Raw genomic sequence first — 24361 nt, forward strand, 5'->3', positions numbered from 1 at the left:
TTTTTCCAAGAGCTCCCCAGCACGTTAGCCATGATGACCCCAGAAGCTGAGCAGCTGTCTGCTGCCAGCAAGGAGCTGCTGGCATTGCAGTGCTTCACTGCTGCTTTTCATAGAGAAATCCTTTAAAATAGACTTGTTTACTATTTCTTTTGGTACTTTTACACGCAGACATGTCAGCAGATGTTCCCTACACGTCCCCCGCCAACATGCTGTGGCTCCCTGACCCACCTCAGGCACAGGAGCCCGGCATGAGCAGGGGAATCCGAGCACCAGCAAACCCCATCTGCGCTGCAAGCCTGAGCGGCACCTGTCTCTGCACCAAGGAGCACGAAACGAAGCGGGGTCTGTGCCCACAATGCTCCCCTCCTGGGCAAGAGCGAGCCAAACCCAGTGAGACAGCCATCAGACCCAGGGTGACCGCTTTGGTCTGGGGTCCAGCTTCCGCGGGGAGATGCAGAGCCCTCAGCAAGATGAGATTCCAGCAGCGTGGTGGGTGGCCATCCTCTCCATCCCTCTGGGGGATGTGGGTAGCGTTTTGCCCAACCTCGGTGCCTGCTTCCGAGTCATGTGGAGGAAGACCCCCAAAAAGGCTCGTTCCCCCTGCCCAGGCTTCAAGCAAGAAACCATGCACTGCTGGAGTTCTGGCTTCTCCCCACCCCACCAAGGCACTCAGCACCTAAATAAACTCTTGGATTACCAACATTTTAAGGCCAAGGGGGAAACAGAGAGGAAAGTCTTCCCCCCCCCCCCCCTTTGCACATTTTGATCATTTTGAGGCACAAAATGCATAGAGTATGGTTTGTCTCAGAACAAAGGGATAGCACTGAACAATGCAAACAATTTAGCATCAGGCCAAGTCCTCAGAATTAATGAAGTTTAGCGCTAATAGGTTAAAAGGCTATTCAAGGTATTACAGATACTATACACGGCCAGTTACTTTGAAAATACGCTATTAATATTATTGTCTAATATTAATATTATGTGAATTAACAGTAACATGCAGGTGACATAAAAGGGTATAAGAAAAATTAGGGTAAAACTCACATCCGGGTGTGGAATAGCGTATTGTCCCTGAATTGTATAGGCCTGCAGAAGAAAAAAAACGTTATTAGGGCTGGCAGGAGGCGGCGGCAAAGACCCATGTCTCAGCAGGAACTGCCATCCCTGGGCTTTGCTCCTTTCTGCCTAACGTGCTGTGAATGCAGGGGCTGAAGAGAAGCTCAGCCCCCCCCCCCCGCTCTGCCTGGGACACCGTGCTACCCCCAAATAACCAAGCATGGGGAGCTGAGCATTATGCCACTGGCACACCTCTCCCCTCGCTCAGCTGATAGTGAAAGTGGGGTGCAGTATCTTGAATTTTGACTTAACTGGCTTTATTTTGAGGTTGGAGGGGACGAGGGAAGCACTTTCCATGCAGCGAGCAGTTGCCCCGCGCACCCACCTGGCTAGCCCAGAGGAAAAGCCCCCCTGTGCTGCATTAAATTCACTGGGGCAGCGAGTGCTTGGGGTGGGAGGGAGACGTACCCCTCTGATGAAAGCCAGATCATGCTGAACTACCTAACTTGAAGGGCTTGGGCTTAGTTTGGCTTTTTCAAAAGGAAGGAAACGGCTCTTTAAAGGTGCCAGAATTGCATGGAGTGGGACAACTGGGCTTCACTGTACAAAAGATATTCATCAAACCAGAATTATCTGTGTAGCGAATGCACGGTAACATCACTGCTGCCCTTTGCACCTAAACGTGATCCTAGAAAGCAAGACAGTGCAGAGAGTCTCTCTGTATTTTCAGGTGCACAACTCTTAACATGCTTTATATCTACCCAGTATATTCCAGTGCTCTGCTGGGGGCAAAGGCATTGCCGTGCAGAAAGCCAGCTGGGTAGCACGGTGCTGATGTGTCAGCAAGCATGGCGAGGGCTCAGGGACATGGTGCCTGCACTGCAACGCCTTTCACTAGCTATAGTTGACAAACCCATGCAGATGTCTGCTAGGCAAATTGTTTAGTGCTTTTCTCATTGTTTGTAGCAATCCTTTCTCTTTTGTAAATAACCTGAAAATAAGCACTGCTGTGGGTACAGAGCCAGACACTAGAGAGCCCAATATTTAGGACTTAACGAGCTAGCAAAATGTATCTCACTGGTTGACACATTATTCACATGATTCTGAAAGAAATGGCAAAAGAGATGGATAACACTTTAAAAAGGGAGAGTAAAGATAGTCAAGAAAAAGAAAAAAAACCTCTCTGAACCTCCTGCAAATTTGCCACATCATTTGCAAACAGCAAAGCGCTTTGTGTGAGGAAACCCCCCGAAATCCTGGAGGAAGGAGGCAAAGCCCCACGCAGTCCCAGCGCCTGCTGGCATCCCAGCATGATGGGGACTGGTTTGCCTGTGGGCATGTGGCAGAGGCAGCTCTAAAATGTTCAGTCTTTCCTGGTTGTTTAATTTGGTTGTTGGTTTTTTTATTAGAAAAATTGATTAGAAAAAGCTAATTAAAGGCAGGAAGGTGTCTTGGACAGATGCAACCCAACTCTGACAGCACCCATCTGTGTGACCCCCAGCTTTCTGCAGAGGCTGACATTGCACATGGATGATAGGGCTGATCCTTTTGGCAGTTGCCATCAGCCACCGTGTCCCTCAGCCTGCTGAGCTCATGCACGTTCAACCCACCCCAAGCACCTCGCAGCCCTGTCACCTGCTGTCCTCTGACAACCCACCCCATGCCACCCTTCAGGCAGAGCCAAGGGGCTTGCCAGTGCTCCCTCAGGGGCTGCAGGGAAGAGCTCTCATTTCAGAGACAGTTGCTTCTTCCCACGTCACTTCTGTGCAAGACATCAACCATTCACCAGCAGGCAAAACACTACCTCCATCTTACTCTCCCTTTTGAGAAGACAAGTTCACCAAGCAGCTGGACTCAAAGCTCTTTTCCAGGACGGCTGCTCAGACCAAACGACACACTCCTGCTGATGCTGGCAATGACTAAGAGATGCTAATTCAGCACACTGCCTGAAATAGCCTGTGCTCTGGGCTTTGCTCCCATCCTTAGTTTGTCCTTCTGCTATTTATTATGGCTGGGGAAAAACAAAATAACTCATGTGGAGCTGCTCTGGGTGGCATTAGCTGTAGCTTCATGATGCTGGCTCTACCTGGCTGCTGGCGCTCCTGGGAAAGTACCTCTCCTGCTAGATACTGGTGGACCACGGCATGGTGGCATCTACAGGCAGGTCCTTGGTCACCAGGCAAGATAAGTAGATGAGGTAGAAAAAGCAATGGTTCAAGTCCCCTTTTTAAAAGCAGCCACCTGCTCAACTGCTCTTGTTCTGTAAATCATGTGCCGCGGGAGCTGATTTGTGTTTGCAGAACAACCACCAGCTCCCGTGGCACATGCATGCTATGGTTATCCTGCAAAGAAAAAATCTGCCATTGCTTCCCACGGGTCACTAGAAATACCACATTGTGACTGCAAGCTTGCAGACCAAGCATTGCGCAACGTCACCGAAGGCAATGCAATGCAGGCTCTCCCATGGGCAGAGCTGAGACCCAGATCTGCAGCAGAGGTTATGGCATTTTGGGGGGAAGCAGCACCAGTGATGGGGATGACTCTTTCATGGAGACTGCCCTGAACAGAGGCTCAGCACAGTCCTGGAGTGGCTGGGATGAGCCCTTCCTATCTCAGATCAATTACAACTATGCAAAGTTATTTTTAATTGGACTAGAGATGCCAGAAGATAAACACTTGCAGCCACTGTGGGAGCATGGGCACGGCCTCTTGTTCAATGAGGCTTTTCTCATTTTCTCCTTCACACTGCTAACGGTTGGCAAATACTGAATTTGCGTCTAATGAAGCAAACTCCAGACTTTTCTTGGTGCACAAGTGTCCGGCAGTGCTAACACCCTCTTTCCCCAGGCTGGCCCTTTCCTTATCCTCCAGCAGCCATCACAGCAGGAGCTAAGCCATCTGCCTGGGCTTGCAAACTGCCAGCGGTTCTGCAAAGAGCTTTCAGTCCATCTGCCAAGGCACGCAACGGATGGGATGACACCATGCAAGTCAGAAGGCAAGAAACCTGAGTGCACTAACGGGCAGCGGCTGGTGCTGCAGTAAAAGGCTGAGGTTGGCAGTGGAGGCTGCAAGCGGGTCGGCTCTTACCTGACCACCTGCAAAAATGACAGGGGTGGAGGCGGGCTTTGGGCGGTAGGGAATGGTGGCACCTTTTGGTGGGGACTAGGAAAAGGGACAAGGAGAGGGAGAGAGAACATTAGAACAGCTTTCCTGAAACGGCGGCAAAAAGAGCGTTAGAAAGCACCCGACGGAGCACGGCCCCCGGGGCCGCTGCCAGCAACACCCGCACCAGGCAAACCGCGTTTCTGGACAGGAGGACACAGGGGAAATCGGTGTTTAATGGACAACAAGGACAACCTGGGGTATGGGAGATCCCCTGCCAGGGCATGGGCCCCTAAATCGCTTCCTGGACCTCCACTGACTCCCTCGCCTTCACTGTGGTCTCCACAAACCGTGCCATCTGGTCTAGACTTGAGCCTGATGCTGGAACAGAGCACCCTCCTCAAAACACGCCAAGGAAACCCTCAAGTAGCAAGATGGGTAGGTACACCCACGGACCAGGCTTTTAATCCCTGGCTGCCAGGAGCCTCCTCATGCAGTGGCTTTCTTTGCAGCCTGAGAGCTCTTGCATGTTGACAGCCCGCCCCAGAGTCATACAGCCCTGCCAAGCACCAGGAGCTGTGATATGGCATTGTGAGCACAGGCATCAGGAGGAGCGAGCAGCCTGTCTGAGCAACCCAGCACGATTCTCAAGGTCTTTGAGCCCTCTCATCTTCCTCACTGCTGGAACAGCATCACCTTCAGGACTTGGTTTGGTCTATCGGCATCCAAGTTGGGACATGGTTGACTGTGCCGTGGATACTGCAAAGCACCTTCATTGTGGTCAAGACCTCCCATGCCCTGGTGGGACAAGTGGCAGTGATCACTTTGGCCAGAGTGCTGAGCTCTGGAGGAGCAAGAGGCTGGAAATCCCTCTCAGACGGCAACATCAGAGTTTCCAGAGATCTTATGCTAGAGCTGCATGGTGGTGGCAGTCCTTGTGAGCAGCCAGCCAGACACCAGCAGCAGAGGCACTGTGCCCAGCCCTCCTCCTGCAGCAGCGTGACCCAGGGCAGCCCTGCTCCAGCTGGCCAGGACATCTCAACCCTCCCTGCTGCGGCCTGACTGGTACCTGGGTAGGTCCGAGCAGAAGCTGTACTGATGGATCACACTGCACAGTGCACGGGATCTTCTCACCCGAGTTATCTCTGTTGGTTTTCTCTTGAACATAAATAACAAGCCATAGAAGAGATTTTGGAGGTTTCTAGGGATCAGGAGAGATTTCAGATAAAAGCCTTGTGGTTCTACCCAAAGTGAAATGACCCAGTTACTGCTATGTAAAGATAGGCAATATAAATTACGCTATCTCATGGAAAATTCTTCATTTTTTTCTGTACCTTCTTCTACATGTCCACTTGTAGCCAAGTGGCATACCCAAATTTTCCTGCTCAGCACAGGTCTGCAGGAAAGCTGCATGATCAAAGCACAGCCTCTATAATCACAAACCTGCTTTTTCTTTTATTGCTTTACGAATCTTGGAGGGGATGAGTGAGGATTTCTGTGGTAAGATAATTTAAAACTGAAAGGTCATAAAGAGCATCTCTGTGAACTGTTAAAGTCAGGGGACTTCCCAGATTTCAGACTGCAAGAAAACTCATGAGTTTTTCTCTTTCCCATTGCTGAGCCATATAGAGGAGCAGCACCCCTTGCTTTGGTTGGTGAGAACAGCAGCCACAAAAGACTTTATAACACACCTGCAAGCATCACTTCGGGCCCATCTCTGCTACGGTCCAGAGCATAACCTGGAGTCACTGTGCTGCTAAAACTGCACTCCTCTGGCAGCACAGTGTACCCACCTGAGCATCACTACCAGCAGTGGTGGGTAATGTGGCTTGAGACAATTCCTCCTTAGCTGTGCTGCTGCCAAACTGAAGTTGCTTATATTTGCTTTTGCTTCACCTCCACCAAGCCTTGCTGTCCTCATCTGAAGCTCTTGCAGCAGCAAATGTGCTCCTCCTTGTCGTGAAAGGGCAGTGATGTGTGGGCTGTGCAGCAAGGCAGAGGGGCCTGACATTGGTCTGTGCTTGCCCATCTCTGGGAGGCACCAGAAGCGGAGGGTGTCACCGTCCTGTGTCCCAAGGGGTTTCCTGCTGGAGCTTCTCCCATCTGAGGTGGCAGGCATGGATGTGGGGCATGTGGCTGTGGCCATCCCTGGCAATAAGCCATTGGTACATCTCTCCATGGCAGAGATCTTCAAGCTCTGCTCGTCAGCATTTCTCCCAGAAAAGAGCACCCTCGACACATGTCCACATACCCTACAGGCCCTGCTCTCCACCAGCCTTCCTAATTACCTTTCCTGCTGTGCCTCACCGGAGCCTGGCTTTGCGCTCCCAGCCCTGGCTCCCCCAGTGCAGGGGATGCGCTGGTCTTCTCCTCCCAGCCCTGGTCCTCATGGGGCACCGTAAGCCCCATGCAGAGTGGCTTGGTGGGGGTTGGCTTTCATCCAACTAAGCTTGGATGGGGCTCCAGCCCCCATCACCTTCCCACAGCACCCTCAGTGCTGCTGGGACACCAGGCTACGGCTGTCCAAGCCAGCCTGGCCTCCTCCAGCACCTCTCTCCCAAAGCCACCTTGTGCTATGACACAAACCAACTCCTTTAGGGCACCCAACCAGGCAGGTTTCCAGTGTGGCACTCTAGAAACAACAGACAATGGTGGGGAAAACACACTGGGTGGGTTTCAAACGGAGGTACCAGGAAATGAGAGTGGTCCGACAATGCGTGGTGAAGGGTACGAGACACGCTCCACAGCTCCCAGCGCTGTTGTGGTGCCAGCTGGGTTTTTTTCCTATGTACTTTACCCCCTTTGTTACAGACTGTACCTCCAGCATCACCACACAGATCTGTTTGACACACTGGATAATTGCGTCGGGTGTCCCCGAGATTGTCACCGCCCGCTCCGTGGAGTTGGGCAGCATGTCCCCCGCCACTTGAACCTGAGCACCTGTTGACTGGAGACAGAAAGACAGAGGAGGAGAAATCCCACAGCTGAATGCCTTTCCTTGCAGCCAGCTCCAGCTCCGACACCACACGCCTCCCCAGAGCTGCACTGCCCCGCGCAAGCTCAGGTGCAGCATCCTGCCTGCATCCGCAGGAGCACGCCAGCAAGGTCCCACGGGATGCTACTCCTACGTCAGCAGGACTGTCCTGGGAAGCAACATGATGCATAACACTAGCAGCATAAGGATCCCCTTTTCCAAGGCAGCTCCCCCTTGGTCGTGGATCAGCTCTGAGGAGCTGCGATTACATGCAATAATGAAATCAAGTCTGACTCACCTCCCTGATTTCCTTGATCTTGGAGCCTCCTTTGCCAATCAGCGAGCCACACTGACTAGCTGGCACGACCAGTCTCAGCGTCACCGGAGGTTTGCTGGTAGCAGTGCTGTTGCTCATTGAGTTGGTTATGTCCTTGGGAAGGAAGAGTGCAATGCATCAGCCCTTGGTACCCAACCAGACACTTGCCATCCAGGCCAACCCACCTGCCCTGGGCCAGAAAAGAGGCATCATGTCCCCCAGACTGTGGCTGGTCTCTGACTGCAGCTGCATCACTGCACATCCCTGCAGTTAATTAACTGCAAGACCTCTGGGACAGTTCACTGAAGCTCAGTTCTTGCCTACTTAGAGATGTCCGGAAGGTTTTGTGCCGAGGTCATGTCCCAGTTAAGCAAGTCCAGCCAGGCACGCATAGGTTGGAGGTACCCAGGCCCATCTGCACTGCTGGCCCCAGCAGTGGGCACACCGGAGCTCTCCTTGGCTGCTGGGCCACCCACAGGTCTGGATGTGGACCCTTTTACTCTGCCCTCCTGGGGAAAAGGGCTCACGTTGCTCACCTCCTCAAATTTGTAGGCGATCATGGCAAAAGCCTTGAAGATGGCATCAGTGGGGCCGGTGATGGTCACGATTCGCTCAGGGCAGTTTCCCTCTGAGATGTTGATCCTTGCCCCGCTCTGGAAAGAAAAGGGAAGACCTGAAATAGCCACAGCCAAGCAACCCATGTGGATGCACTGGAGGCACAGCCCTTCCTCTGGGTTGGGTCCTGTCTCAGCCTGGTCCCTCATCATCCTCTGTGCCAGCCTCTCAACATCCCATCTAACCCTAAAAACTCCCATCCCTGTCCCCCGTGGTGCTTCCAGCGCTCCTTTACCCTGACCCTCAGAAAGGGTTTCCAAGCATCCACTTTGGGTATTTTACTGCAATGCAAACCCACACATTCAAGGCAAGACCAGCTCATGGGATCATTGCTTGTAAAAAGAAGAGTGTTGCTTACTGATCTGATAACTCCTTGGTAGCTGCAGGCACAAAGACCTTGGACAAACTCAAGCATTTTACAAGTGACTTAATTTCAATGTTTCATTAAGAGCAAATTCTTGGCTCTGGAAAATTCCCATTAAATGTGATAGGAGTTTGTTTGAGTATGGAGTGAGAAAACTGGCCCAAAGAGCTCTTGGCACAGCTGTCTTGTGTGTCCTGACCCTGCCAGTTACTGCACATATCACACAGGGCAATGTGCAGCTCTGGCCGCTGTGCTGCACGCTGCTGGGCAGGACAGCCTGACGGCCCTTCCCACTCCTCTCCCCTCCTCCTACAAATCCTGCTACAGAGCAGGGTTGCTCACCTCCTCACGCATCTTCTTCACGGTCTCTCCTTTCTGAAATAAGAAGCAGAAACACAGGCTATTACTAAAAATTCAAGACTTCCACCTTCAAAACAACTCTTCCAAACACACATCTCTCTAATACGTGGCAACACATAGCCAGACATTTGGACAGCTCTATGATGCCTGGTCCTCCATCCCCACGCAATGGTCAGCTGAAGAGCTGAGGGTGTAAGCCATTGTAGCCCCGTGCCCTGTGTCTGTAAGACACAACAGACAAAACAGCTAAGAATGCACAACTGCAGCCTCCACCTCCCTTTCTATATTTCCTATTAGGAGGAACAATGCATGGAAAAAGCTCAGAAACTCATCAGCTGTTGAGAAAAGCTGGCACTTCAGAGTGTCTTTGAAGGGCAGTTATCTAGCACCTATAGAGAGATCTAGTCTCTTCGTATCCAGATATAAAGCAGGTAGAACTGTAAATCTTTCCAGGGGTGATGTTGTGGTTTATCCCCAGCCAGCAACTAAGCACCACGCAGCCACTCACTCATTTCCCCCCCACCCAGTCGGATGGGGGAGAAAATCGGGAAAAGAAGTAGAACTCGTGGGTTGAGATAAGAACGGTTTAATAGAACAGAAAAGAAGAAACTAATAATGATAATGATAACACTAATAAAATGACAATAGTAATAATAAAAGGATTAGAATATACAAGTGATGCACAATGCAATTGCTCACCACCCGCCAACTGACGCCCAGTTAATCCCCGAGTGGTGATCCCCCCGCCCCCACTCCCCCCAGTTCCTATACTAGATGTGACATCACATGGTATGGAATACCCCGTTGGCCACTTTGGGTCAGCTGTCCTGGCTGTGTCCCGTCCCAGCTTCTTGTGTCCCTCCAGCCTTCTTGCTGGCTGGGCATCAGAAGCTGAAAAATCCTTGACTTTAGACTAAACATTACTTAGCAACAACTGAAGACATCAGTGTTACTAATATTCTTCTCATACCTAACTCAAAAACATAGCACTGTACCAGCTACTAGGAAGACAATTAACTCTATCCCAGCTGAAAACAGGACAGCTGGACAGGCTGATGGAAAAATAAGGTGCAAGCATCTAGCAGAAGGTGTTTGTACTGCAAATCTTCACTACCACAAACCTGCCTTTTAAAAACACTGAAACACCAATCCTATATAGCCAGGACTTTCCAAACCACCGTGGCAAGCACCAGGGAGGAGAGCACCTCGTACAGCTTTTCTGCACAAGCTAAATGGCATCCTGTGGCCTCAGAGGGAAGTGCCGCAGAATTTAAATGGGTTTGCATGACATTCCTTTATCTCTCCTAATGAATCTATTTAACACATCAGGGCAACATGATCATAAACACCCATTCGTTACCACAATGAAGCAGCTGGAAACAGCACTAGATAACTTTGGGGTGGGGGGGTTAGGGGAATGGTCTTTGATCCCTCTGTGGGTCTCCCATCATTTGTGTCTCACAAACCCAGTGACAAGCTCATGCACACTGAACATTTAAGGGACATTACAGGGAGGAGGTGACTGGCATCTACCACACCACAGGCAGCAAATCATGCAGGCAATAGCATTAAATACACAATTAAAAGATGTCCTTACCTTTCCAATGATGCTTCCCACTTCCTACAAAAAAAAAAAAAAAAGCCAAACACAAAGGAATCAACATTACAAAACATGAAGACAATCCAGCCCAACCCCATAATGAAGCAAAGACCAGGTGCACACTGTCCCCAGCAGAAGGACAGGTCAGGGGGCAGACATGAGAGGGGCCAGGAGCACCATGCCACCCTCCCCATCAGCAGAAGGACACCTGCTCCTGGCAGCCCGGGGCTGTGGAGGCAGCATGTGGGGCTGGCCAGACCCGGGCACAGCTGCAGCGGAGGCAGGAGAGCGAGCTGCGAGGAAACCCCCCCGCCAGGAGCCCCTTACCTTGCCGTGCATCAGCAGCCGGATGGTGAGGGTGACGTTCAGGCCGCCTTCGGAGACCTTGGACTCCATTTCCTACTGGGGGATGGGAGACGTGCGTTAGCTGGGTGGGCAGCCCCGGCGCAGAAGGAGACAGCACCACGGCCGTATCACCTGGGGACAGAGACGGGAAAGAAAGGTTTTCTCCCAAAGCAGGCACATTCCTCGATGTGGGAGGGAGCCCGAAGAGCAGCGGGGCATGGCAAAATCACGGCTGGAGAAGCAGCAGGGATATGTCATGGGCTGAGCACCTTAGTGGGTGCAGATCAGGCTGGCTGCTCGCCACATGGACGGCACTGGGTGACAGCCTGAGAACAGCCTGTCGGTCTGCCATGGCTTTGCCAGCAGCTTTATGCAAAAGCCATTGTGGGAGCAAAGACTCAAGTGTCCGAGATGGCACAGCCAGATGGCTAGCCCACACCTGCATGAGCCGAAAAGCAGCTGTGCCCAGCTAAGCATGTGGATGCAGGAGCAGGGAGTCAGCAGAGCAGCCTGGCCAAAGACCAGTGGCTGAACTGGGACTTTAAAAGACTCAGGGCACCTATCTAGCAAACCAAAATTCACCATTTCAAGTGTGAACGGGCCCTCAGAAAATCAAAAGCCAGTTTTTCAGGAACCAAGAAATATCTATCTGACCCCAGGAGCACAGAGCAGGAAGGATGGAGCTGGTGCCCCAGTTGCTACACACCTGGGTTTTCATCCCGACTTGTGAGCACCCTAGTTGGGCACTGTGTCTCAGGACCACGCCATTTCCAGCCATTCATGCTTTGCATATATCTTATAAAACCTGTGCGAGTTTTCCCGGTGCTGTCATGTTCCTTTCCCTTCCCATTCTCTTTCTTTCCTCCTCTGCCCTCTAGAGGGAAAACCGCCACTGATGTTTTGAAGGCAGGGGAAGAAAAATCACAGAACGGCAACGAATCCTTCCTTTTTCTTTCCTGATGCCTCCTTAGTAGCATCTTTGGGCGAGGACCCGGCATATGAAATGTCTCTGCAGCCTACTGTATGGGGAGACCAGTCCTGTCTCAGAGGGAGGTGCCAGCATCCTTCATGTGCAATGCTGAGAGATTTGTAGCAATTCTCCCCCATGTTATTTAATCCCTCAGTATATATCAGATAGGAGATTTTTCATCCAGGTCACGAGCATCTGGCATTTTCCTTTGCTCAGACAGGGACTTATGGACTTATGTGACCAAAAAATGGGGAGTAAACCAGTTCTCAAGTATTACTTTAGTGCAAAGAGGCAGTCGGGATGAATAAACATGCAGCAATGCAGAGATCATGGCTGGGAGATGGGTTTGATGTAAAACTACTTCCAAGAGGTTATTATGAAACCCCAAATGGATAAAACCTGTGTAGTTGGGAGGGAGGCGGTGCTCCCACTGAGCTAACAGGAGACCAGCTCACTGGGAGTGAGGTTGCTTATAACCTACTTACAAACACTGATCTTGAGGCCGCTGGATGTTACAACTGAAGAAAAGTAAAATCCTCAAAAGAAGGATAAAAATGAAATGTGTTGAAGATGTCAAGCCAAAAGGCACTGTTGAGGGGGGGGGGAGGAGGAGAATATTTCAGAGGAAGAAGGTGATGATGTTAGGGACCAGAGTAATGGGAATGGGCTGACACATGATAGCACAACGTATGAGATCAGGAACTTTCTCTTTCAAGACCAAGCCCACTGTAAGCAAACAATAAAGGAAAATAAATAACTGGTTGTGTTGGTTAACCCTGTGCTGATTTCTGTGCATGGGAAGCAATGCTGAAAAGGTTCAACGTGCTGATTTGTGAAGGTCAGTGTTGCTGGTGCTCCTGATGTGCCAGGAGATAAAGTGCCTGCACGGAAGAGGTGCCCCCACAGTACAGGAGGACAACCATCCCCAGGGATGTCCTGTCCCAGGAGTAATCTAGCCCTGCTGTGGGTAAAGAAACAAAGCCACGACACCACTGCAGCCAGCCATGAGGCTGGTATGTGCCAACACAGAGGTGCAGCTCCCCTTCCTGGCTGATAAGCATCCTCTGACAGCACAGCCAAAGGAAGGTAGAGGCTTTTCACAGCTGATGGTCAAGGTGTATCCACAGGCAGTGGCTTTCATGACTTGAAGAGGCAATATTCACAAAGCCATCCTGCCCCACATACCACCCCAAAGGCTTTCTTTTGCAAGCTGCCCAACCATGGTGGCCCAGGCAGCTACAGCCCAGGGTGCCAGACCCATGGCTGGGAGCTGGCAGGCAAGGGTGGGACCCTACAGTGGTCTGGGCTTTGCCACCAGGATGATGGACCCCAAAGCCCAGCTGGCTCTAAACCCAGGCATATCCTTGCGGCCGCGGGAAAGCTGGCAGTCCCAAAGAGGTGGGTCATGACTTTCCCACCAAGGACCGGCCAAATCCGCCGTTTTACTTTCACCAAATGCCCTACAGTGGCAGTGCTTATGGCAGGGGTGTCTGCCATCCCTTGCTCCACATCCCTCACAGGAGGAACCCTGCATCAGGCTGTTATGTAAATGTTTCCAATTGATTGAAAAAGTGGGTCATGTGTTAGTCAAATGCTCCTGGCTTTAAGATTTATCAGCATTATTAAATTAAACACGCTTCATGCTCCAGTGAGCGGGAGAGCTACATTGGCCTTTTCTTAATCATACTAGTGAAAGGTAAGTCTTTTATATGGGGGTTCATAAGCTCAATGGAAATGATGGGAACAATAGAGCCAAGGCATTTACCCTGGGCGCGTGCCTCCCCCCACAGCCCTCATTCTTCACGGACAAAGGGCTGGGAAAAATTATCCCCCAAACACCATTTTGAGCATTTCAGAGCATTCCCTGCCTGGAGAGAGACCCATCTCGGACCCTTCCTCTTCACCATCGTATTCCGCCTAGTTCACAGCAGCTTTGAAATGGCTTCTTTGTCCATCTACTTGAAAGCCCTGAGGACACCATTAAATCCAGTCCAATGGATAGAGTAGATCCAGAGCCCAGCTCCAACCCAGTACAAAGCAGGTGCAGCCCTGCAGAGGTCAAAGACACAGCATTAGGAGACAGAAGTGTCAAGTTTGGCCCCAAAATGGAAGTTGCACAGTGAGCCAAGTGAGGCTTTGCTGAGTGTCATGCCTGGGCAACTGCAGGTGGAGGACCTGACCAGCATCCTCCCACGTGCAGCCATCGTGGGGAGCAGTCAAATGTCTTTGCACCGCACCAAGGGGAGCTTTGCAGGGTGGGGAGCATGGTGCCTGGCTCTGATCTGCCCCAAAACAGCCAGTTAAGATCTTTCCAAAGGATGATCCCATTGCAGAATAAATAGGCGTTTTAAATGCAGCTGCCTTTTGGGAGAGTGCTCGGAGAAGGCATCGTCAGTACTCAGAGCAATCTGCTTCTTCCTTCTCCCTTGGTTTTGAGATTAAATATATTTAATTCTGGAAAATATCCTTAATCTATCAGGAATTCCCTATGTCTGAAAAAGCAGCTCAGGCACCAGTGACCAAGGAGAAGGAGAAGAGGAAGGAAAATGGAAACCCAGAACAGCAGAAAGACTCCTCTTCCCCACGCACAAACATACACACTCTGATTTTTCTCCTTTCCAGTTTTTTGGGTCGGAGCGATTACCTAAGCTAGTGTTTTTGCATTTATGCTTGCCGATACCTCACAAATACTGACACTTTCCTAAAATTTGAGCAAAACCTTCTAATTAGGGGAATTCTGAACACCATGTATTAAATTAATTTAATACCATGATCATCTCCCAGATGGGAGACAGCATGTGAAGCAGAATAAGGGGAGGGAGATTGAGCTCTGGGATGGACTTTGTTCTCCAGCCTGGTTTCCAAACGGTAGCTGGAAAGAGCGGATGCTGGGAACCCCGCAGCCCCCTCCAGACGGGCCATAGCAGGGGGCTCAGCTGAGCTCAGGCAGAGCCGGTGTCCTTGCAGGGGCTGGGAGATATAGCTGACTCCATGCTTGCCGAAGCCAGCCCTCCTCCTCCCCCTCTTCCTCCTCCCATGCATCCACTTGGGCTCCCTGGGCACATTAGCCATGCGTGAGCGAGTCCTGCGGCGCAGCTCCAGCAAATGCTGCTTACGCCTCCTCTGCAAATGCCCATCGGAGAGCCAAGGCATCTGCTGCTGATACTGGGGGACAGCTCCCCTGAGACAGCCCCCACCGCCCCAGGACACAGTAGCAGCAGCGTGCATTTCGGAGAAGGTAGTTGACGCTCTCATAAATGAACTTCCATCACAAAACTGTTCGTCTTGCTTTGGTACTAGCATTGCTACTGCCTGCAGACCCCAACTCCAGAGGGAGGGTCTCCCTTATCTGCACTAAAGTCACCCTGGTGCTTTTGGGACGGATGGTCCTGCCAGAAGACAGACACGCAAGGTGGAGTTTATTTGGTAGATCTTGTCATGGAATATTCTTATCAGTGTTACAGAGATCAAATTTCATTGCTTCATCTAGGCATTTGTTTTGGGGGACAGCAATGTTTTGTTCAAGCTCTCTGAAAATAAACAGAGAGGACAACTTGGTGCAAAAATGTCCCACAGGCAAAACCCACCCTCTCCCTGAAAGGTTTGGGTGGGAAGTTCAAAGGCACTGCCAAGCAAACTCAGAGAAGAAAGTCTGTCACCCCTCTTGCTCATCACATGGTCTCCAGAAAATCACACGTTCTTGACGGGTTTGGTCAGTGCAGGTAAACTCCAACACCTTGGACCCCTGTTGACCAAGAGCCCTTGCCAACCTGTGCAGGTAAAGGGCAGGTTGCCCCAGGCACCGGTCTGTATGGGGATGCTGTGCCACCTGCACAGAGGACCACCCCCGAGACTCTACCCTGGAGCATCTTGGCAGTTGCTCAATGGCAATACCACCCTGAAAAATATCCAACACACTTCCCAGGCCCTTTGGTGTTTCAGGAGCCCCACCAGCAGAAAGCCAGGTGTTGAGGACGACCACAAAGCTTCAGTGTCCTTCAGCACACTGCAATACACCATGGCATGGCCCAGATTTCTAATGTGTTGGCAGACTTTCATGTTGGGGATTAAGGTCCTGGCCACAAAGTCCATCACTCAAGACAACATTTTCCACTTTGAGGAAGGAAACATTTAAAGAACTCTGACCTCTCAATACTCCCTTCAGAAAACTCAGACCAGCATTTTCTGACCCTTGGAAAATGAAGATGTGATCAATGTGGAGACAAGCAGGGGAATCCAGGAAGGAAGCTGCTTTTCTGACATTTTACACTTTCTAGCTTGCTTTCCCGAGGAGCATTGTCTGTCCACCTGCGTAAGCAGGAGCTTTCTCCCCACTCATCTCCCAGTGGCTTGATCCTGCCATTAAGACCTAATCCAGCGATTTTGAGCATTGCGTTTTAGCGGCTGGGAAGCACCGCGATGCAGCCAGCTCAGGATTATGACGACAACGCAGTCTGGCCAGGTCAGGACGGGGGTGGAAGGAGAAAAACCGCTATGGCAGAAAAACAAAGTCAAGCATTGCCTTAAACCCAGGCTGCAAATGGAAATGCAGCAGCCACTGGCAGCATTCGGCTGTCAGAAGATGAAGCCGTGAGAGGACAGTAGCACCACCTACATGAGTGACACCAAATGCCATTTTGCAATAAAGCTGCATTTCCAGCTGCTGCTATTTTCCACAGGCCGTAGTCATTTTGGTTGACCTTTCCTCCACTTACTCTTCAGCTTCAGTGGAAATATTTTAGATATCTCTAACCAAAAAAGAGAAAAAAGATGCCCTGTGCTGCCTTGGTACATCAGCCAGCAGTATATCCCGGCTTCTCACCTGCCCTTGATCTTTCCAAGCATCATGGGAGAAAAATGCCCCTGCTCTTGCCCTCACAGCAGGCATCTCTGGAGGCTTCGTTCTCAGTCACCTGCTCCCATTTCCCTGCTCTCCTCTGGGTGAGATGTCTCCACTCATGGCCCAGGATGTCACTCCTTGGCTGACAAGCAATTATAACCCACCTTCCCCTCCTTGCTTGTGTGCACCACGGGGCTCTTGTAGTCTCGCTCACCTCTATGCCAATTACCCCAATGACTATTGTGGGGATGCAAATGTGCCTTCCTCTCGACCCTCTGCTCCGTCCCTTCCCCTCTTTGCTCTTCTGGCTCCTCTGTCCACAAATTCAGTGCCAGGGCCATCAGAGCAACCTCTCCTGCTGCCTCGTTTGCTGTCTCCCTGCCTCAGATGGTCTTCTAACTCCTGCTCCTCCCACCAACCTCTTTGCTGGCTGCAAGTCTTGGGAGCTCTTCTCTATTTCCTGAACAATCATTTCCTACCATTCTTCATGTCAGCATGGCTTTCTCCCCAGATTCTTTGCCCTCTAGAGAGCAGGGTTGGTTTTCCAGGGCCCTCCAGGGAGAAATACTGGCTCTAGATACTGGTATTGGCTAGAGTTCAGGAGCAACTAGTATGATGACCCATAGCTCTAGCCCTGTCACACCGCAGTGGGCTCAGCCACATCCCAGCCAAATGCACACCTCTGCTCCCAGACCAGCCCAAAGACGTGCTAAGCCTGCTCTCCCCTCCAGGAAATTCCCAGCTGCTTTCCTGGGTTTCTTCTTCCTCTGGCACACCCACAAGCTGTTAGTCTGTTCATCCTGCTTTGGGTCTTGACCATACCAGCCTCATTTGCCTCTGGTGAACATTTGTAGGTGTTCAGTGAGGTTTCACGCATTTCAGAGCGATTTCTGACCTGATGGATAAACCAAGAGGAATAGAAACGCAGCATCACATACCTCCAGCACAGTCCAGGAAAGCTGGCAAGTCTCTACAACAAAGAGTAGCAGAAGCCCCTGGCTCCAGCTCATGGACACTGGAAAGCCAGGGAGGGATGTTCAGTGAGAATCCCCGCTCATCCTCTGAGCACCGTGTGGTTCATCACAGCCTACTGCACCTCAGCAGTTAACCAAGACCAGCGGCAGCTGCCCACAGAAGCACAACCCTGGTATGGCTAGTGCAGGGATGTGCAATCACGCATGAAATCAGAATCGGGCCCCTCATATCAGATGGTGTTAGTCTCCACCATCTCTAAGGCAAGCCCAGTCCAAGGAGAACGACTGGTTTTGTCACAATGGTGGTGCCATAATCCCGATCTTTTGTGTGAAGGCTAGAGAACAAAGCTGCAGCTTTTCCCTACCAATCTCTCCAGGATGAAGGTCTTGAACATCATTTCATCCCATGCAACAGGACAGCAGGATGATAGCACCTACCTCTTGCCCTGATACATCTGCAGGGGACAAAACTTGGAGGCTTAAGTTGATTATCAGGTTTAGAGGAAATTTAGGTAGCTGTACCTGACATATGTATCTGCAGAGATCTATGGGATGCAGAATTTCCATTCATTCTCATGAGCTGCTGCTGTGTTGCAAGCAGAGGTTGGACTCACAACAGTGAGGGAAATTCAGTGTAGTAAGAGCAGGATATTAGATGCCCACGTGCAAGCCAGGAAACCCTGTCTGGGCTGGTTTCAGGGCTCTTTGACTGTGGGACACTGAGTAAAATTAGTGACTTGAACCTGTTAAACCACCACGATGACAAGCTGAGATAACCCTTGTTATTATTGGAATAATAATGGGTCTTCACTGAATTTGTTTAATTTTGTAGTGAATTAAAGCTCGTATTTGAAGGCTGGCGTGACTGGGTGGATGAGAACAACACACTTTAATTAAGCCACTTCCAGTTTGAATAATTTGCAAATAAAAATAGTATTTTTGGTGAATGTCAAACTGCTTAAGTATGTCAGAAATTTCACCTCATGAGGCGATGACAGCCAACGCTCTTTGCCCTGCTCAGTTGGGTCGATCATGACCTAGCAACCAAAAGCATCCTCAGATGTTTGTGAGCCTTTAGCAAGTGCTGGGTGGACTCAAGACCCTGTGTGCTGAGAAAACAACATTTCCTGTGATAAGGAAGGTTGCTCTATCTCCTTTGGTCTGCCAGCTGATTAAAGAACAGATAAAAATGATCCATTACAGTTTTTGTCTGAAATACTGGCTGTCCCTCCATGCCCAAGTCAATGTTTTGGAGAGGCTGGGAGCAAGGGCCCCAGAAGAGCTGCTGACAGACCAGCAAGGACCAACTGTTGGCTCGGTCTCCGCTCAGCCCAGGTGACCTGGTCATCTCAGGAAGGCAGAGCCAGAAGCACTGCATTGCACCCCCAGCCTGGACCCTGCTGCAGGGCTCAGCACTCGAGAGTGGGGTGGATTCTGCTGCAGCATCCAAGCAACAGGAAAAAAATCCCAAAGCTTTCATGAATTAGCTGAAACAGCCTTGCACTGCGGAGACTGGGAAGATGACTCCTTCAGTGCCACGCTCCATGTCTGCACCGCTGAACATGCAGTGGGACACGTGAAACACCACCAGCAGTGCTGCAGAGGGCAGCTGGACCGAGCCAATGGAGAATGTAGAAACCTGTGTGATGTGAAGGGAGCCAGGGCAGCTCCTCCAGCATTTCTGCAAGCATCGGCAATAAACACCCCCTAGGATAAGCCTTCACAGAGGGGGGATATACCCTAACTGGTAGTACAGGGGTGGCAGTAACGAGGCTGTTAATACTGGCCGATGTGGCTTTGTTCTGAAAGAGCCAGAGAAGCCTCAGGGCAGATGAAACCGTTTGAAGATGGCTGGGAAATGCTCTGAAACCCCCCAGAACATTTATTGGTGGCACTCCTGTTAAACTGCCAGGTGACAACCCAGGTGGGGGAAGCTCTTGGAGAGCAGAGCAAGAAGCCAAAGCGAGCTTTGCAAAGGGAAGAAAATAAGATCCCATTCAGCAAGGCAAAGTACCGAGCTTGGATGTGTGCAATTAAGTGTACAGAAACAGAGGAAGAGCTCCCCATCCACCTGAAAATGGCTGGGAGCGACAACTCAACTTGCAGGATCTGCAGAAGGAAACCAAGAATGACAAGGTGGGTCTTCACGAGAGATCCAGCCAGCAGAGAGCAACCCCAGATCCCTGGGGCCTACAGGGAAGGGCTGCAGGAACCAAGACTCTGCAGGACAGGAGGGTGGTGGGAGACAGGGTAACATTCCTGAGTGAGGTGCTTAAACTGCAGTGAAGAAGATCCAGGTCAGGCACTGGAAAAGAGCTTCCCCACAGCCATGTGCTATTGGTGACAGTGTCATTCTGCCAGTCATTGTTTAAATCTTGCAAACATTTGCGTATTTGCAAATAAAGCTGATCTCTGTTGGACAACTGCACTTATAACCTTGACACTGAGCTATGCCCAGGGTTGGTCATGCTTCAGGGATGCACTCAATTTAGCCTTTTTTCCCCCCAGCCAGAGGTTAAGGAATGGGAGCCAGGAGACACCGCCTCGCACTGGGAGATGCCTCGACAGATGCCCCAGGGATGCTCTGCTGGGGCTGTGCATCAGGTCTGAAGGACCCATGTCTTGCCCAAAGGATGCCAGCACAGCCAGCTTTGGAAACACACTCCTCCAGAGATCAAGGGGTGAGATAATCAGATAGCAGTTCCCTATGTGCCAGTTTTTACATGCCATTTTTCAGGGGAAGGCCAAAGGACAGCCGGAAAAGGATGCTCATGGCCATAGGTCCATGCCAGCTGCTCATAAAGGAGGAGGGACTACAGGGAGCTGTGTGGACCTTGGAGGACAAGAGGCTTGTCCTCCAGCAGCCTGGAAACGAGAAGGCACAGCTCTGCAAAGAGCTCCAGGCACACTCCTGGCATCCTTTTAACTGGGGGGGCAGCTGAGAAGAGAGCACCTCTGGGGCCTCGGGAAAGCAGAAAGCAACAGGCACGTTTATCCTGCTGCTGTGCCAGACACTGCACAGCCTTAACCATAACCTCGAGGGGATAACTCAGTCCTCACCTAAAAGAGCCGAATGGACTTAACCAGCACAAGACTTTTGCCTGTGCTGTTTCTACGCTGCTGCTGCACAGATGCATGTGTGGCCACAACACCTGCAGAGCAGGCACCAAATTCCACCACCACTATTTTTCTTGATCCAGACATGAGGGACGTGGCCTCCTGTCCCCTCATCCCTCTCTCCATCTTGGCTTATCATGCTGCACACCCTTTCAGGCATCCTGGAGAGCTGGGGCCGGCAGGCATCTGCTTCCAGTGCATCCTCTGAAACAGATAAGGATGCAACCAGGAGCATCTCCTTGCAGCTCAGAGGAGCAAGCATGCCGTGGCCCCCCCATCCACAACCCCCCTCATTCCCCTCCTCCAGAGCCTCCTGGCTGCCCTGGCTTTAATCCCACAGGCAGCATCATCCCAGTAATTTCCCTCCGCTTTCAATCTACTGATCTGGGGGCAGTCCACAAATCCCTTCATCCTGAGAGCGAAGCAATCTACTGCCTCATCTCATCCCATCCCATCTCCATTTCTCTCTCTCTAATCCCTGGAAACAGGGACGAGGCTCACAGCACATGAGCTGCCCTGGAGGGGTCTGTCCAGGTGCCGGTGGACAGACAGACAGATTGACCCAGAGCACACGGGGGCAAACAGGAGGTGCCAGGTCAAGACAGGCAAGGAGCCTGTTATTTTGACCATGCTCAGTCTCTACAAAAAGTAACTGATTTAGCTGATTACTTTTTTTTTTTTAAAGTAGATGCTGTGCAGGATGAAAGATGGGGGAGGTTGGGGCTGCTCTCATGAACGCCACTAGACTTCTCAAAGCACCTGGGGCAGGTCCTAGCCCCTCCTGATCCAGGAATGGGGTAAACAGGCAGGTCTTCCCATTCCCCCCACCATGCTGGGGACATAAGAGACAGACTGGGTACAGCATCATCCTGCTGGTCCCCTCCATGCAAAATGTGCAGGGACCAAGCGAGACCAGCGGGGGAGCCCTGACCAGCCTGGCCCCATAAATCCCAGCTCCTCTGGGCTCAGGGCTGGATCCAGTGCTCTGCCTCTGCTGTTTCTCCACAAGCCTAAACCTGTGACCTTCACCCTGGACATAGATGCTCTTAGGGAATGGGAGACTGATGGGAGACATTGGAAGGAAGACCCTTGGGGTATATCCCTGCAGGAACCTGGCATTGCTCGGTCAGGACCGAGCAGATCGGTCGGGATGCAGCACTAACCCCATCCTTCCTTTTTCAAGCATCCATTCGCACAGGGCTGGAGCAGGCAGCGGGGGTGAGTCCACGCTCGGTGGCCACCACAAGGCCATGTCCTGCCTGACGCTGCCCGCAGCTGAAAGCACCGCGAGGAAGGAGGATGCAGGGGCGGCATGTGACAAAGCTGTCTGGCGGCCATGCCAGCAGTGGAGCCGGGCTGCACGGCCCCCATCCCACAGTTGGCAGTGGTGGCTCTCCCCAGGTTCGGCCGGCGAGGAGGAGGACGGGGGCCCTCAGCGGCCGGGGGTGGATTGCTGCCGCGCCACGCTCAGACCCTGACAGCAGGCTCCAAAACTGTCACTCCCAATCTGTTTTCACTTCAACTAAACCTCAACCCCGATTAAAATCAAGGAAAGCCGCCTTCTCCTCTCTCCTCCCCGTGGTAGGTCCTCTGTAACCTCAGGTCTAAACACTGAGCAAAATGCAAAGGCAAGGGAATGGGTGAATTTGCTTGGCTGGGAACCAGGGCTGCTGGGGAAGGGGCGACGACCAACCCTGTCCTCAAACCTGGCCCTGGCTGCAAGGGCATGGCTGCTGCTGCGGTCCCATCCCCTCTGGGCTGCGGGTCTCTGCCAAAATCCAGGGTGGGATGTGCCACCGATACCCCGACCTGCCTCTGCCATGGGTGGTACCCCAGCAGCTCCAGTGGACGATGCATCCATGGGGTGGAACAGGTCTGGTGTCAGTGGGGTGCCCCGCACTGGCGCCCACTGCCTGCTACCAGCTCATTTAGCAAAGCCTAAATAAAATAAAGAAATTAAACCAGATATGTGTGTGTGCACAATCGCAGCACCAGGACGGATGCACTCAGTGAGAAGCTGGAAAAAGCTCACTACAGGGATGGGAACAGCCCTCACCCACTGGCGAAGCATTTAAATTCACTTTCCATTTCAGCTGGCCAAAAAGCAGCTGCAGAGGCCTGGCAAACTCAAGCCATGCAGGCTGCCACCCACCCTTGCACTGCAGCAATGGGGGCTCGATGCCAGAGGTGCCACCTTGCACAGCATGCCCCGGGGCCAGGAAGGCATCCTCTGCTTCACCAAGAGCAGGCACGTCGCTTCACTACAGATCCGAGCTGGGGCTGCAAGTGGTCTGCCGCCGGCGGCATCGAGTTCGTCCCCGTGTGCCAGGCATGAGCCCCCCTGTCACAGGGAGCCACACTGGCCAGCAGCGTGCCACCGGCAAGGTGCCCTCTCCACTTGCTGCACAGCAAATGCCCGTTTTCCAAGCAGGTGTCTGACTTGGAGGAAAAAAATAATCACCGCCTCAGAAAAGCAGTCCTGGGACCACCAAACCAGGGAGGGTAGAAGCATCATTGGTAGCTACCCAGAAAGAGCATCCTGCAAAGTGGTGAGCATCTCCCCATGCAGGCGCCCAGGTCCCCTCCGCTTCCACCTCAAATCAGTGCTGGCCACTGTGGAGGTGGTTTTCTTGGTCCACTCTGCACATCCCATGCCACCGATTCTAACAGCATTCGTATTTTCTGATCCTATGCGCTAAAATCCCACAGCTTCTCTAATGCATTTTGAAGGCTGATTTTGCACCTATTGCAATATGAACATTAAAATAATGTTGAAACCACAAAGAGGGTTTTTTTCCCTTGGTCTTGATCAGTAGCCTTTTTTCCCCACCCCAAAATGATCGGTTTTCTTCAGAAAGAAATGTCCTCTTAATTCAGCAAAATTAAAAGAATATTTTTTACAGTTATTTCTCAGGAAGAAAGAATTTCAAATTTGCTTTTCTATCTGAGAATACTAAAAATGTTTATATAAATCAATCCATAAAAGAGGAGGAAAGTCTGAGATTAAGATCTTCAAAAATATTACTGATTTATTTTCAAATTCTGTATTAAAAGCAAACCCCCAGATATTAGGAAAAACTGCTGTTTTTCAGGGTTTGGTTTCTGTATCAAAATGCAGGCTAGCATCTGTCTTTGCATCTGTCAAAACAAAGGTCAATCATTTTATGGAAACTTAAACACAATGCCCTTGATCCACTGTTTCTGGTTTATTTCTAAGCCAGACGTGACTTCCGACTAACAAAATAAGATTTTCTAATATGGTTCACATTAAAATTACATTATCCCAGAAAACTCAGATTACAAGAAAAATACATCTGAGAACATTTTCCCTTCATAATAACGAGAAGATATTTTGGGATTGATTTCAACAGCATTTAAGTCCTCTATAACCTTTGCAACTAATATTTCACTTTTCTACTTATAAAGCAATGGTATAACCAAAGAAAATGAAATAGAAATGCGACGGTATCAGAAAGAATTTAGCCACCCTGAGTAAAATGGGTATCTGAAGGCAAACTGAAAAGAAAACAAAGCGAGCCTCATAATAAAAGGTATTCCTCTCTCCAAATGAAATTTCCCTGGCACAAGGAAAAAAAAATAATGGAAATAGAACTAAAAGGTAAAAATTAAATCAAACGGGGTTGGGGGTTTTATTATGTTGCCAGACTAAGACGTGATTAACATCTATGTTAGTTTTTTATCAATTTCTTTAAGGCAATTTGATTTGT

General features: G+C 50.9%; 1 protein-coding gene across 47 annotated transcripts in view; it reads right to left on the reverse strand.

Moving 5' to 3' along the window:
• PCBP3 (poly(rC) binding protein 3) overlaps window positions 1-24361 on the reverse strand; it is a 63915-nt gene that overhangs the window by 21001 nt on the left and 18553 nt on the right. For 19 of the 47 annotated variants that reach the window (XM_030017797.2, XM_030017809.2, XM_030017799.2 and 16 more), the window contains 8 exons: window positions 10715-10786; window positions 10385-10408; window positions 8770-8802; window positions 7985-8101; window positions 7431-7562; window positions 6956-7105; window positions 4075-4218; window positions 1045-1086 (listed from right to left, as the gene is read on the reverse strand). In XM_030017797.2, coding sequence (XP_029873657.1) covers window positions 1045-1086; window positions 4075-4218; window positions 6956-7105; window positions 7431-7562; window positions 7985-8101; window positions 8770-8802; window positions 10385-10408; window positions 10715-10786 — 714 coding nt within the window. Of the gene's footprint in view, window positions 1-1044; window positions 1087-4060; window positions 4219-6955; window positions 7106-7430; window positions 7563-7984; window positions 8102-8769; window positions 8803-10384; window positions 10409-10714; window positions 10865-24361 lie in introns of all 47 variants that reach the window. The other 28 variants (XM_030017782.2, XM_030017786.2, XM_030017781.2 and 25 more) reach the window with 8 other exon arrangements.

This window comes from Aquila chrysaetos, chromosome 6 (assembly GCF_900496995.4).
Source record: "Aquila chrysaetos chrysaetos chromosome 6, bAquChr1.4, whole genome shotgun sequence".
In the NCBI taxonomy this organism is placed as follows: Eukaryota; Metazoa; Chordata; class Aves; order Accipitriformes; family Accipitridae; genus Aquila; species Aquila chrysaetos.